The sequence below is a fragment of the Ptychodera flava genome, chromosome 11 (genome assembly GCF_041260155.1).
Source record: "Ptychodera flava strain L36383 chromosome 11, AS_Pfla_20210202, whole genome shotgun sequence".
Classification (NCBI taxonomy): domain Eukaryota; kingdom Metazoa; phylum Hemichordata; class Enteropneusta; family Ptychoderidae; genus Ptychodera; species Ptychodera flava.
The window spans coordinates 16044028-16059962 of NC_091938.1; the positions used below are offsets into that span (position 1 = coordinate 16044028).

At 37.9% G+C, this 15935-nt stretch overlaps 1 protein-coding gene and 1 long non-coding RNA gene across 3 annotated transcripts in view; one reads left to right on the top strand and one right to left on the bottom strand.

The window, feature by feature from the left end:
• The window catches only part of LOC139143612 (mitogen-activated protein kinase kinase kinase 13-like), a 29744-nt gene that overhangs the window by 3723 nt on the left and 10086 nt on the right, over positions 1–15935 (bottom strand). For both annotated transcript variants that reach the window (XM_070714080.1, XM_070714079.1), the window contains exons 4-12: positions 14544–14727; positions 13152–13343; positions 7180–7390; positions 5458–5564; positions 4527–4635; positions 3958–4067; positions 3122–3238; positions 2571–2702; positions 858–1545 (exon numbers count right to left, since the gene is read on the bottom strand). In XM_070714080.1, coding sequence (XP_070570181.1) covers positions 858–1545; positions 2571–2702; positions 3122–3238; positions 3958–4067; positions 4527–4635; positions 5458–5564; positions 7180–7390; positions 13152–13343; positions 14544–14727 — 1850 coding nt within the window. The remainder of the gene's footprint in view (positions 1–857; positions 1546–2570; positions 2703–3121; positions 3239–3957; positions 4068–4526; positions 4636–5457; positions 5565–7179; positions 7391–13151; positions 13344–14543; positions 14728–15935) is intronic.
• On the top strand, positions 150–14601 carry LOC139143615 (uncharacterized). The gene is made up of 3 exons (XR_011554639.1): positions 150–340; positions 3673–3802; positions 14470–14601. It is a non-coding gene; the product is annotated as an uncharacterized lncRNA (long non-coding RNA).

The following is a 15935-nucleotide window of genomic DNA, read 5'->3' on the forward strand; positions in this document are numbered from 1 at the left end:
AAGTACATTCTTGTGTTTGTGATTTTATTAATAGCGAGAGAGCAAAATACCGAGAAAACACGGCAACAGCAGAATGGAGTCACAAGAATCGGCTAAAAATAACAGTTTTATCGCATTTCATTCACACAGTTTCAATATTTACACTTCAGTGGAATGCTAAGTGAAAAAGTCATCAATCGGAGTGTTGTGTGTCAACACGCTCCGCACTGACAAGTTGATGGTGCAACACAGAATTGAAGATCACGCAAACAGCTACTTCAAGGTTGCTCGGACTTGGCATCCTGTCAACTACTCCAGTATACAACATTCAAAAGACAATTGAGATTCAGTATATACACAGGTAAGGGATATTTATTCAAGATAAAAGAGTCTTTGAACAGGTGTGACATGACTCAGAATAAGCAAGAGAGCAAACATGAAGAAGAAAAAAAAGGTGAGGATGAAAGGTCAAGACAAAGAAACTGATTACATGATGAGCATTGCTATATTTGGAGAATGACCTTATGTACATATGCTGACATGATGAGTGCTGCCATATTTGGAGTGATCTAATTTACATATATATTTAAATATGCAAAAATTATCTTTTACAGTTAAGTTACTACTTTTACATACAACTAGAAGGAGAAAACATTCGCCACTCTCTCAACCACTGATACAGAAAACAAAAAGAAGATTGGCTGAAGGAGTGGGGGCATGCTCTAACATAAAATAGATTAACTTATGCAAAATATAATATAAATAATAAAACGGATGGCTACTACATCACTCTTTCGTATGAACTCTTACAACTCCCAAAGTTTCAATTCTAAACCTACTGAATTGTTTGGCGAGTTCAAAAGAGTTTAATTTCTTACATTCTTTGGATGTTGAAGCTTCTGTAACCTCTTCTTGTCTGGCATTTTAATGGAAGATTTTTGCTGATAGTGCTGGAGGGCCATCCCCGGCGCTTTGCGGCGGATGGGACTGCCTCCGCTGTGACACCTGGCTAATTTCTCCCCTATATACAAGTCCATGTTCTGGTGATTCCCATTGAGCATGTGCACAGAGGGCTTGCTGGTTGTATTGCTGTTCACTTCCATGTGATTGTCGAATCCCTGAGGCTGGTTCGTGAGCGTGTGCGACACATTGTGAACCGGACATGTTTGCTTGCATGTTGTCTGCGTCTCCACACTCCGTTGCCGTCCGTACGGTATTTCAGTTCTACGCACAGCGCTGCCCGGGCCTTTGCTTTTCTGTGGAGACGTCGTGGATCCTTCGCTCTCAGAATCCTGAAGTCTTTCAAGTTCCACATTTTTCAGATTCTCGATGTCCTGCACCACAATGCCTTGCGTCTTCTGCAATAGTTCATTGTGCAAAGCCTCCTTGTTCGGGCTAACAGGTCCCTTTATCGTAACGCTTTTTGGCACGGTTCGTCCGTAACTACTGCTACGTCGGTGCCTAGTTTTCCGCATCCTGCTTGGCGATATTCTCAGCGGTGAGTTGGTCCTCCACGATGAAGTTGACGACGTGTCGTTTTTGGAATCATCTCCTGGACTCTTGCTCCTTGGAAAGGCAAAAAAAAAATTTAAATCAATGACAATTATCAAATTAAAAAATTGTGACTGTAGTATGCTAATTCCTGTGAGTTAAAATATTCTTATCAACTAAAAATGTAATTTTCTGGTGCTGGAAAACTCACACACCATATCATCAGGCATATTTTTCTTTCTTTCTTTCTCTCTTTCTATCTGAATTTTATTCGACAGTTTTGTCTTTTGAATAACAACACATTTCTCAATTCAAGACAGTGGCATCAAACTGCCAAACAAATGTGGCAAAACAGTTTATTTTTCACCGAAATCATTGATTAACTGTAATCAGACCTTTACATCCATTTGAAAAACATAGCAAAGCACCGACCAGCTCATGCAAGTGGTGGCATGACAGTGATAAGATACTAGTTCAACACTAACATTTCGAACAAGAAACAGATGTCAAAAAATATCATATTTTATAGTAACTAAAGGAATGCTAGGAAATAATATTATAACAGGCACTGTTCAGATGACAAGATTTCAATCAACCGTAGTGTTTTCTCTTCCCTGTGATAACAATTTTCAAAGATTTAGATCTGCTTGTAAAAAAATCTGTTTTTTTTTTTTTTAGCAAGGATGGTCCGTTGAACTGTAACATTTCAAATGACTAATTCCCCCATGAAGGGGAGAGATAAACGTATTTCACTACTCATATTTTGTAATTTGAAACTAAAGACTCACTCCGGAATTAGATTTACGCAAAACAACCTGGGGTCACCCGGCCATTTTGAATTCCATGCAAAACACTGAGTAGGGGTATGAGTCAGTCACGGGTTTGACTCATCTCTAGTGCACCTGACGTTACCCTCAATCTGAGGCCCCCTCATCATCAACCGTTGATGTCTTTAAGAACCTTGACGAGGAACAGAATCACATTCCCCTTGGAGCCAAATCTGCCTGATACAAACAGTGAACTGTGAACACGGCACTTAGTCATAACCGGGAAAAAAGCCATTTGCTCAATCAGCTGTTCCAGTGTGCCTTTTTAGTTACCTTGGCAACTGGGGCGATGATATTGAGTTAGGGCTCTTCATCAGTTTCTCCACGGCGTCAGCCTGCGCTTTGATGATGGGCTTGATGACCCGTTTCCTCGGCTTGGACGAAGCCTGAAGCTGCTGTTCTCGTCTGCAAACGCAAAGTTTACAGTTACCGCATAGAAGTAGCTCTATTTAGAGGATCTATGTCTCTCGCCTATCTTCCTAAGCTGGTTACACAAGAGCTACTCCCGTTAATCTTCACACACATGAGCAAATGTCCATTTATTCATGTACAAGTATGAAATATAACACCCTGTCAGTTTGCAATATAATACAGCACTTGATGCATAAATTACGTCAAAGAAACAGAGACACTGTGTCTCCATTTCCAGCGGGAGTATTAGAAGGTCTGCCTATATACTTTCATGGTCAGGTTTTTCGTCTGTCCTCGTCTGCCCGTTTGTCTGTCTTTCCCAAGATTAACTCTTCCCATATTCCCTGATGCTTTATGTCGGAACCTGACTCACTTTGCTCACTTCCGTGATATTTTAAAATTTCCTGGCATACCTGAGTAAGTCCCTCTCTCTCTTCTCCAGCTGCAGCATACATGAACTCAGCTCCATGTACAAATTATTGGCCCTCTCCAGTTTTCTCTCATAGTGTTCACGGATGTCTTGTGCGTGCCTGGGCAAAGAAAATTAACAGAATGTCAACACTGATCAAGAAGTTCACAAGACAGCATCATAAAATCACAACTTGTGACGATTCAATTTACATAAAATCCCCCCCTGGCAACATTTTGACAAATGATAGACCAAGTCATTATTTTACAATCTAATAACTATTAGAGGGGAAAGAAGAATTTCATTATTTTGTTTTTACGATGATGAATCTGCAGCTACTAGCCAATTATTTTCTTTATTCTTGACAGTTCAACACTTCCAAATAACCATCACATAAATTTTACTTAATGAGTTCTGCAAACACTGCAGAGTATTATTTCTGCCTCTTCCCAGGGTCACAAGGGCCCTGTCTTTGTCATGAATTTATGCAAACAGGAGTACTTTGAGGGAACAACACCTGTACCTTTTTATTAATACTTTGTTTTTTGTTCACAGTGTGTTGAAATAAGAAGAGTCAGCCTTGCCCATACAATGTCTGTACACAATATGCAACATTTCTGTTGACAACTGAATTGTGGTCAAGACTACAATTCAACTATCAAAAAACATTGGATACTATACACAGGTAAGATGTGCTGATACGTTGAATACTGAGTGTTTCCGCATAATCATGGAGCAGAACAAGAAATTGCAAAGTACAGATGAAACAGAAAATACTGAAAAATACAGTTGTGAAACACAGGACAATACAAAGACATATATGTTAGTTGTGATGCTTACTTCAACTCTTCTTGCCGTTTCCGAATCAAATCTTCATCTAGCCTCTGTAGATGTGATCCTTCACTTTTCATCTTTTCAAACGTCCTTTTTATTTCCTCCCTCCAGTCAACCTGATTGACAGGGAGTGAAAAATTAGGATTTTTTTTATCTGTCCAGTGCTGCCTGGTGTTCTCAGTAAAGCACACAAGTATTACTGCAGTAAATGGTATCTATAAGAGAGTACTGGGACCAAACAAGTCCCGTACAAGTGGCTTGAATGAAGAATCTGTCGTCCATAACCACAGTATCAGTCAATCTGTAAAATTCCATTTTGTTTAGGGCCACTTTGCAGGTGAAAATTACACTTGTCATTTTACAATTTACACAAATTATACTTGAAACATTGAAGTCTCAGAAAACAAACTGCAATAACATTAAGCTGTTTTTCTATAATTTTTAGCAGAACTATCAAACCCCTTGAATCAAATTCTTTTTACAGATTTGTTATATTTTCCTCTGTCATATTGTAAAGCACAATATTCAAAGTTATTTTATCCATAATCCCTATGAAATCAACATTTCTAACTGACCTGTAGATCAAAGTACGAATCTTGTGGCGTTGACAGAAAGTCTGAGGATGCTATATCTATGTGCATCAGAACTTGACGGAATGATGGCCGATTCTTGGGTTTGCCAGACCTGCAAATCAAAACAGAGTGAGTTACATCACTCAAAATGTTCTAAAACAATCCACATTTGAATGAAATAATATGCACAATATTGATTTTTTTTTTGGTAAAGATTTTAAGAGCTCATAAACTATTCAGAAACTGTACTTCCAAATTTGGTTCTCTCCACAGGGAAATTGGAAAGAAAAGCCATTTAACATAACCTTTGACCCAGTCACAAATAATGAGAGTGAATGATATGAAACATCTGCGTGACCTATGACCCCGGTAACAATGATGGAATTTTTTCGTTGTTCTTGTTCTATCCACCCAGAAAGGACCATGTGTTTTCATACGTGAAGAAAACAGGATGAAATTTCTTCAGTACATTTGATGCAATTCATTTGTAAACCAGTTAAGTTTTCAACACAATTGACTTGTGTAAAATAATGACTGGTGTCTGCAATACGTAAATTCTTGAGATTGTAAATTTAATTATGCAGGGCAACTGATTTCTTGTCAGGTTGTATCCTTGAGTATCCTGTTTCATCAAAAGTCCGGGAGGTGCGTTTCGATACCAGTACCTTGTTAGGTGTCTCTGAGGTAAATTTGTTTGAACCTTTCACTAACAGACTATGGTATAGTCTTATTGTTTGCTGTACAGTGGGTGGACCTCTGTACAAGGAAGAGGGGGTGGATGGGTTAAAACGAAGCAACGCAAGATACCAAATTTTCAGTAATTTTCCCAACTCAGTTGCATCCTGTGGAAACCAATGTTGGCAGAAAGGAACTACGGAATATTCCTTGGTCATTATCTGGGAAAAGGAGACCAGCGTGTGTCTGTGTTACTCACCAACATTGCTTCATCAGCAGCTGAAATCCATCGGGACAAGTCCCCGGAATAGGCAACCTCAGACTGTTACTACCCACCCCCCAGATAATGGCAGAGGAGTCCACATCCTGCGAGGGGGGAACGACAGACAGAGCAATTAGAGTACACTTTTCATTTACGTCACAAAGCTGAGGACATGACCCTAGATTAGCAAAAAAATCTATTAGATAGTCATGATAAGATTAATCTAATATGACAGCACAGTATGCACGGAACCACTCTGCAGGATATAAGATAGCAATGGTTAGTGGGATGTAACATTAGGTGGGAGAGAGATTAGTGTCTTTGTAAAGAAAACAATGAGACCAGAGACAAGGCTTATCCCGATTAGAGGGCGAGATTGAAGTCACAAAATATACATGAAGGGCACGTAAATGTCAAAGGAGGTAACGTCCGCTCCACTTTCAAGCGAAGTTCAGTCGTGATGAGCCCACATCTTGTCGATACTGTAGCAAATTATAACTGACTTCGGAACATCGCTTGGTTGTAATTATCCTTAGGCTGGAATTGTATGGCAATGGACAATGCCATCACTTCCTCAATTACCCCACCGGATAACATAATGGATTTCTTTGCTGACGTGAATGACAATTGTCCGTGTTTGTCAGATTCCCGACTTTCCCAATCAACCTCCACTTCAAGGCTTTTTACGTTACGCAGACTCTGAACACATCGTTAAAACTTTCGTCTTCATTCACAGTTTCATGGCAGATGAAAATTATTTTTCAACCCCTGGATTAACATGTGACAAATATCAGCAAAAAATATCAAAGCAGATGTCCTTCATTGGATGTACACTGTTTAAATTCCCATCGGCCTCTTTCAAGTATATCAGTCCAAACTTTATCTTTGTTATATACATCAACTCTGAAACACATGTTTTTAAACACACCCTCCTTTGCTTTGTCCGACATTTTGACTATCTGTAGATAACAAGACGAACCGCTTTTTTGATTACTTCCCCGTTTTCAAGTCATGAAATATTTACAGCAGTTTGCGATATCTTCATATAGTTTTGAACGGGATGTGATTTTTATCTCAAGGAACACATTTTTCCTTCCATATCATTTTGGTTTGTTGTGTGTGAAAAGTAACTTATTTGACTGAAACAAGCAAATTCACAGGCTGTAAGACCATTGCTGTAACAGCCAATGTAACACTCAAATTTGTGCTTGAGTAGACGATCAACAACCAACCACTCATCACATTTCAGTCTGCATAACGTCAGACATAACCTTTCACTCTGAGCTAAAAATAACCAAATTGATACACTTTGAGAGATATTAACTTTATCATTTTAAATTGATTTATGAAAGCAATATTTCCTCTTTGAAACTTAAGCCAGTAAATCAACATTTAATCCTCAAAATTCTAAAAAAAATATTGTAATCCTCTACTGTGAGGTTTAACGTGGTTGAAAGTATGTAAAATTGTCATTGAACCTGTCCTTTGAATTATCTCCAAAGTTCCGGTTGATTTGATGTTATATCTCAAATGACTATTGGTAATTAGCATTCGGAATGTGTATTTGCATATCAGCAGAGCACTGCCTATTGTATCAAGGAGCCAATTTGAACTTGAATCCCTATTTCTGGAGATACCACAGGGCTGAAAACGGCACATGTGTAAACATACAATAAGAAAGAATCGATAACATCATTATTATACAGAAATTCAGTTTACCTTGTACGGCATTTCTCCGGTAAGCAATTCCCACAGAACCACTCCAAATGACCAGATGTCCACTTTTTCCGAACAAGGTTCATTGCGGATCACCTCCGGCGCCATCCACGCCACCGTGCCTGCAAACGACATCTTGGTGCTTTTTTCATTCCATTCGCGGCACGTGCCGAAATCCGAAATCTTCACGATATCATTACTTGACACCAAAACACTGAAAAGCAAGCAAATAAAAGCACAAACAATTCAGTAACAAGCTCATAGATTTCTTTCTTGCCTTTCCTACTTCAAAATTTGACCAGCTGTTCCTTGTAACACTTGAAATACACTCAAATAATTAGCATCCTCGCGTGTGCAGGAAGTCATTTGAAATATAAAAGAGATCCGCTGGTCGTTCGACAAACAGCGTTGGATTTCATCATTAACTTTTTACAAGTGATAGTGAAGCACTGTCAGGGAAGATGTCTTGAGACGTTAAAATTTATTTCTGTCTTTCTGAATCATTTTGTAACTTGAATCTCTGACAATTTCCATCCTTGGCCCCCAGTTGTGAAATTTAAAGACCCCCTGAAAACAATATGGGGTCAGAGGTCATGAGTCATGCTTAAAAATACACAGAACACGCAGTACAAATAAGGGATGCTGTTTCTCTCTTCCATGGCTACTACAGTCAAATTTACTCGACTTTTCTGTTGAAAATCTATTTTCATGAACACAATACCCCTACACAGGAAGTTAGTTCTATTCAAGGAGGCATGCCATGCTATGTGGTGTTGAGAGTTTTCATATTTTGCAAGGCTTATGAAAACACCAGATTACTTCAACAATCTGTCCTTGAATTACAAGCTGAACAATCCTAGAAATGTTACTACTAAATCAATGCTACAATACGGTACATCCTGAGTAGCAGAGCTATGCAGGCATTTCAAATTCCAGGTTATTAACCGCAAACACAGCACATTAAAATCATCATTGCTTGCACGTCAAACACCATTGTGCTGTCACACTTATCCAATTACACTCTATATTCAAGTTTACTTTCTTTATTCTCCATGGAAAATTTTCATAAAATGGATAAAATCTACTAAATCATTTTGGTACATCAAATTACCGGTCTGTATTTCCAATCAGGTTGAAGATAATTGATCAGAATTAAAGGAGATAAATTGGGAAACGAGCCAGTAATCATTTTATCTCATATTGATAATTGATGTTGATGTAGGAATTTTGTGATGCGACCTTGTCTAATTATCACATGGTAAACTTAATCTGCAATCATTTTTAAAATTCCACAATCCATAGTGTGAACACAGTAATTTTCTCTGATGTTTTGCTTACGCAAGGATTTACAATCAATATGTCTTTTCATGGAATTCATCCTTTGTCGTCAAGGTCGGCTTCCGAGGTCATTTTGTTTCCAGCTGCCAATTAACTGGACAAGGCAGAACACCTATGACCGTACAGCCAATTTACTTGACCGTTAAAGACAATCACAACTTTCAAAGGACTCCTTTTCCTCAAGCAAGGTCAAGCAGGAAGTCGATACGATGAACCCTTGCGTTTTTAACACCCTATACGTGTCTTGCGTTCGAAGTCCACCATGGGCCATTACAAACAGCCCATACTGTGTGTTCACATGGACGCTGTGACCTTCCCTAGTCACTAATCTTGTTATGGAATGGCTTGGGGGATGTCATACTGCTGAAGCGCTCCAAATCCTACTTGTAATGGCTAATCTCTTGAGCGTTTGCCATACCTGTATCAGCAATGAGACTGTGTTTGTGTTATCATGTTTCAATTCTGTTGTTAAAATTGAACTGGCCTGAAACCGGTGAAAAAAGGGGACTCCGCTATCTTCCATCTTTTATGTACTACTGAAGTGCATAAAACTGTCATGGGGTTTTTAAAAGCACTTTCATGACGGATAACACTCCAAATTATAATTGTCAGCTATCAAATTTACCAAGCTCATTTTACAAGGCTAAATTTTTGGCTAATTTTCATGCCTACCTTCCTTAAAGTTCACATACATGTAATTTGCAAATGCCTAATCAGCTTATTATTCAAGGTATTATGTTTGAGGATGTGATTTCAAGTAGGAATATTATGGTAATCAGTTCCTTTCACTATCATGTACCCTTGAGCGTATGTCTGACAAGTTAATGCAGGTCTGTAATTTAAAAATTTTCATCCACTGATGTTTTTTACTTGGTGCAGAGAAAGGGGTCAAAACTTCAGAAAGCATTTACACTATAGGGGTCAACATAACAATGCAATCTATAACCTTGTCAAAAAGCTTCACAGGATGGGTTAAGTGCATCCAGTGGCTCATTTTTCACAAAGGTTTTGCCGTCCATTTTGTGCAAACAACTATTACAGTGCTGTTACCATAATAGGCTGCCTTGCAAAATACCATCGTTTTGTTCCGTTCATGCAATACATATTTATAAACAACGACATCCTATGCATGGATGGCTAGCATAGAACCTAGTTCGGTCTAAGATTCACAGAGAATCCGGCACAACTGCAGCAGACTGGGCCACAGCATCCTTATGGTACATATCACTGTTTGTCTGAGGGTGCCTATAATGGTGAATATATATAACAAACTCCCTATGACAATGTTGAATTGTACGCTTAAGCATGGACCCAGTATTTTTTAAGAAAACGCTTTTAATCATTCAATCAGTCACATCGGCCTGCGATAAAGAATCGAAAATTTCTCGGAATAATTGGAAAGGCAAACCCATAATATCACTGACAGATACAATCAATGGAAAAGCCACTATAAATCACTTTAATTCTATGGGGTAATTAGACAAGCAGCATGTCAAGCTATGAAATAGCTTTCAGCATAATGAGACACTGTACACAGGTGACTGTGGCATCGCTGAACACTGCCGCAGCTTTTCTCGTTTCAAAATGTCACGACTGACGTCTCTTTGACATCAGGGCATTACTGTACTCCCACTGCTCAAATAATCCAATGCAATAAAGAGAACGATTCTCGGGCAAAAAAAATGAAGTTTCACTGCTCCTCCTACGATGGACACACGTCTCCGGCTGAATTTAAAATAGAAACATTTTCTAATTCAGGCTGCAAGCCGATTATAAATCCGATGAATATTCGCATGATTGAAAACACTATCGAAGATTTCAAATGCTGCAGTAAGTTCACTAGAGTGTAATAAATTACAACAACCTTCTAACTGAATGTTCAATCCAATCCTTCACCTGGAATTACTCTCATTTAATTTTCCACTTCAAACTCATCATCTGTTTGCCCTGTTTTTTTTGTATTTCTCTATCATCGTTCCTCACTGCACAACACCTATTCAGCTAGAGCATTCGATCCGCAGCTTTGTGCTCCGCCGACTCTTGCCAGAGCTAATAGCAATTTTTACAGCTGGCCTTGGAGCGGGATTAGCGCCTTCGGTGACACTCTCCTTTCGGCAAAAGAAACTACCCGTAATTAACAAGAAACACGTACGGTTTATTTATTGTAGAACGGGATGTGATAAAAGAGTTCTGCTTGATTGTCGCAATGATTGATGACATAGCAAGTACCAGGTAAATTTTCTCGAGGGGGAAAAATAACAAATGTTCACCATATTGTCAATTCACAGTTCCCTTCCTTTCAAGTGGAAGAAACAGAAGACTCCACATTCTAACTATGTGAAGTCAAACACTGTGCTCCTTTATATTACACAGTGTAGTATCTCCTTTGAAGCATATAAGGAAATATGCTGATCACTGAAATTGACTGGTCATTGCAAACTATGTAACTTTACAATAATATTCTGCGTCTACAAATTAAAATATAAAATTCTTTATAAAGTTATTAAATAAATTCATTAAATTAAAATTTACAATCATACAAAATTTATTAATCTATTTTACATCTGTAATTTTCTTCAATTTTTTAACACAAGCAGTTTTCATTGTAATAATATTAATGTTGCTCTTTGGTCAGAAAATTGCAGTGTCTTGATGAAAAAAATTTTTTTTTTCTCTTTTACTGATTTCCTAAGAAAAAATTCGGACGATTAAATTCTGATGATAATTCCAATCGACAGCCACAGTTTTCAGTAACATTTTCTCTCTGGCTGTCTCGTGAATTCATCAATTATTTACTCGATAATTTTTACAGGTTAGTATTCCTAATATCATTTGACATATTTTTTTTAGGTGATAAATTATGAAATCATTTAACACCAACATGCTAAACACCGAAAAATGCTGACCTGTGTTTACACGGTAAATATCTCGGCAGCATGAAATCTGACATCCATTTTATTTTGGTTTTTGAATTATCAAGATAAATATCACGCTAATTTATTTGAGCACATTAACGACAACGCTTCAACTTAGCCTCAAGTTGACAATTCATAATTGGTTATCAACTGCTCCACAAAACGGGATTATCTCTAAATGAACAGAACGCCGGGTTCAAAAGGTCACCCCAACGGCTGATTGCAATTCAACCCATCACGCATCCTTCATGTACTGCTGCCCAGATCATGCATAATGCAGAGTTAGGAATATGTAATCCGCCTTGCGGCTGCTGCAGTAAATTATTGTTTTTCGTTCGGAGAAAGCGGCTAAAAAGGTACAACGAGCGGAATCCCTCGGTACATCTAACACAGTTGTAATTGATGGCAACAACAAAGGCCGTATTTGCGGCATCCTTTCTATACGGAATGAAATATTCCAGGGAAAATCATCTTGCAGCATGCTGGCATTCCAGAGGGGTCAAATTTCACTACAATTTCTCATTGTTCAAATAACCTTTTGCTATCGGCCACGGAATTGTAATTCATTGATTTGGCTTCTCTCACAGACGACAATTTCGCTATTTGCAATGTCACAATGCTGAAATGCACCTGCATTTCTGATAAAAAAAAATCAAAATTTTGACCTTTTTGTTATTCAAATCACAATTTGGATATGACAATACCCTGTTAGAACGACATTTCCCATTCAAAATGCCTGCTAATCCAAAATCAATGATGGTACATTAAAATTCCTGTCATTTTACAATACCAGATACCATTATTTAAATTCTGTGTGCAAAAACACAAATTTATCCAAAAAGCATAGAGAAATATCACTACATTCGAACAACAATGAGTTATAAATTTTTGATTTCAGCATGACCTGTTCACTACAAATTTTTTAGAAACATGCAGTAGCTACGAGTTCAGTAACCTACCACTGATGGATTCCGTAACTATGACAAAGAATGCCAAACAACTTCCTGCTACATGTACTACAACAAATAGTTTAAATTGCAATGAAATATCATATTTCTCTCTTTAAGTGTAAATAGTAACATAATATTTCTTCTTTCTGTTGTTGTAAAGAGTTAACTTCTAATCAAAGCCAAACCACTTGATATCCATCTGCACAGTACTGTAATTTTGTTTATTGTCTTGTAAAAGCATTACAATCTAGATAATTGGGCAAGCCTTTGTGTTGCAAACGTCATGCAATTTTTTTGAAATAACTGACTTGAAAGACAGGTCTCAGTGTCAACTAACATGAGTGGTTGAATTGTGTTCAGAAATACATAATTTCAAAGATCTGACATGAAACTTTGTGTCTTCAATGTACTTATAGTTTCTCAGAATTTTTTTTTCTAATTTTTGTCTCAATTTTGTGGTCCTTGTGGGAGTTTCCCATTCTCTGCGCATTTTCATATGAGGTACATAGTAATTCTTGAAATAAAATAAAACAAACTCTTATTTTGGGAATATACTGACTAAACCGTGCACAAGTGGTGATGCGTTACACATACCTGTTGTTTAAACATGTTCCCATGTAGAATTCAAAGCAAATTACAACAAACTCATCAGGCCATCCAAGATTAGCTAACGCTGCACATCTAGGTGAAAATTTCAGGCACTCTCAAAGCATCTCATCACCCACGAAGTTCAAAGTCATTCATACAAGAATGATCACTTCCTTTTACTTACTTTGGTGACTTTAAGTCCCTGTGAATTATCTTGTGAGAGTGCAGGTAGCTCATCCCCGTGGCTATCTGTTTGGTCCATTCCACCATCAGATCCGGCGGAATTTCTCGGCCTTCCCGCAGCACTTCATACAGCTGACCGTACGGGCAATACTCCATGACAATGCAATAGCAAGGTGCTTGTACACACACACCCCTGAAGACAGACAAGAAGACAAACACTGTCACAGTCAAAATCCCTGAAATACCTGATTGTAAAATATCTTTCTTGAAGGTTTTATCCATCTAAACTTATGTATATATGTACGCACATATGTATGTCTGTGTGCACAAGTATGTATGAATATACATTTGTAAAACTGTGTGTGTTCATCAACATGTTTGAACATTGTGTGCATATGAAGTGCATTGTGACTACTGTGATAGGTGGCAAAGGAGTGAAATGAAATCATGGAAGAGAAAATTTTTACGAAAAAACGCCAGCAGAAATTTGTGAATAGCTGATAAATTTGTTCCGTGTCTCAGTTTAATTTGAACTGAATACACACTCATGTATGGAACCAATTCTGTAGTTTTTTCTTTCTCACAAGATACAGTGTTCCTTATAGTTTTCACGGTGTTATGTTACAAAAGCCGCACACTTCGAACATTGGTCGGAGGCAGAGCTGGCAGATTTGAAATCCTCGTTACAGATATCAACCTATTTTTAGGTTTCTTGTCGACCGACTCTACACATTAACCAACTCAACTGGGCCTTGTAACAGGAAGTGCCCAGCCAAGCCGGTGTGTGACCCAGCAACACATTTACAATACACAGAGCTGCAACACGCCAGGGTTGATTTAACCTAGCCACTGGCTAAAAAACACTTGTTTCCGTAATGAAATCCATACAAGATTGATGCTGCTATTCCCAGGCACAGCTTTTCAACCTGACATGATGTCGCACGATGTTAACGAGGAACGGCACACGTACCGGTGGAAGACATGTTTCAGAGCTACTTAATATATCGTTTTCATACAGCTTCTCACTGGGGTCTTTTCATGGCGTATTGTGGCGAAACAAAAATCCTATAAAAGTTAACACACACTTTTCACAATTTAGGCACTGACTTGACAAAAACTCATCAATCGTAATTGAGAAACCAATGCTCCGCGGTAAATGCGTCTATATTACTTTGTTAGAGACTGTGTCCGGGTGTGTTACCAGGCAAACAGCTGAAAAGCTATACCATTCTGTAGCACGTATGTAGCACTTGCACATTACCACACGCTCCTGCTGAATAAATCACACAACAATTATTTTTCCTGACTTCTTATTTCAGATAAAAAAGTTTGGGGTTTGCCACAACATCATTTATTATTGACTATCTTGAACATATCTGGCTTTGCCTCTCACCTGATGGTGACAAGATTTGGATGACTTAGTTTACGTAAATGCTTCACATCTGTCTCCCGTTCGTCTTTGACTTTCTTCACGGCCACCTGCTGGCCTTTGTAACAGCCGAGAAAAACAGCTCCCTGCGCGCCGCTTCCGAGCCACTGAAGTCCACTGATGTCTTCAAACGGAATCTCCCAGTCATCTACAAATCCAGAGCAGAAAGGCAACAATGTCAATTTATTTTGATGTATCTGGAGACGCAAAGACACCTACACATTTATTTATTATCCCATTACATTCCATCGGCATTGTTACACAATCCTTGACATAGATCTGCCATGTGAGGCCAAGGTAAAAATGTTCAGAATTTACGACAGACAGTTGTCAATTTACTTGACCCAATTTAGTTCTGACAGATTTTCTGATATATAGGCTAAAAATATTTCACAATTTCAGATCACTGTTAACTGGGGCATAAAACTGGCCTACAAATTAAACTATTTTTTTCACAATTTCAGATCACTGTTAACTGGGGCATAAAACTGCCCTACAAATTAAACTACAAAGAAATCACTCACAAGATATTAAATTTTTAGAAATCGATAATACATGTATGTTAAATCATTTTACCACCTTTTGTTATTAACAGAGAGAGACTATGAGTGCTACAGCTTGAAATTATGTCTGTATGCATGCCTTGGCCCTAAATCAAATCCAGTTGATTGTCTGAGGCAACATTCTTTTTCCAAAAATTTCACAAAAGATAATTTAGGTAATCAGCTAGTAATCTCTTAGTTTTGCTTTTTTTTTAAGGTTGTTTCGTCACTCTCCTGCTATGTGAAAAATATTTCAGTAAAATTTCAAAATTTGTTGAAAATAAAGGCGGTATGTATGGGCGTTCTATCATGGATCGGGTTGCACAGCAACTACCCATTTTTGGGGAGTGATGCATAAATAATTCAAAATCTGATGTTTCACACTAAATGTACTACTATACACTTTTTTTATATTACAAATTAACAAAATGGCATTACTGCTGCCTGATTTTAGACCAGAATACTCATACTCATCATTGAAGGTAAACCATACAATGCAAATTTTCATTTCAATCAAAGGCGACATGAACACTTCATGAATAATTCATTTTCCAGTGTGCATGCAAATGTCCATTTACCTAATATGGTGATATGAATTATTCATGAGTTGCTTTCATTGTAACCTGAGCTTCAACCTACCACTCGAAGCCATGCACTTGCATGCTGCATAGCTAACGACAAACAAATAACAATCCACAATAAGTGATACTTAAGTTCGAACATCTCTTTGTAGACATACTTTGATTTAACAATTTTAGGAGTTTTAAGAAAATTTTTTGGCCTGAAATTTTTCAAAAACTGTCAGCTACAATCT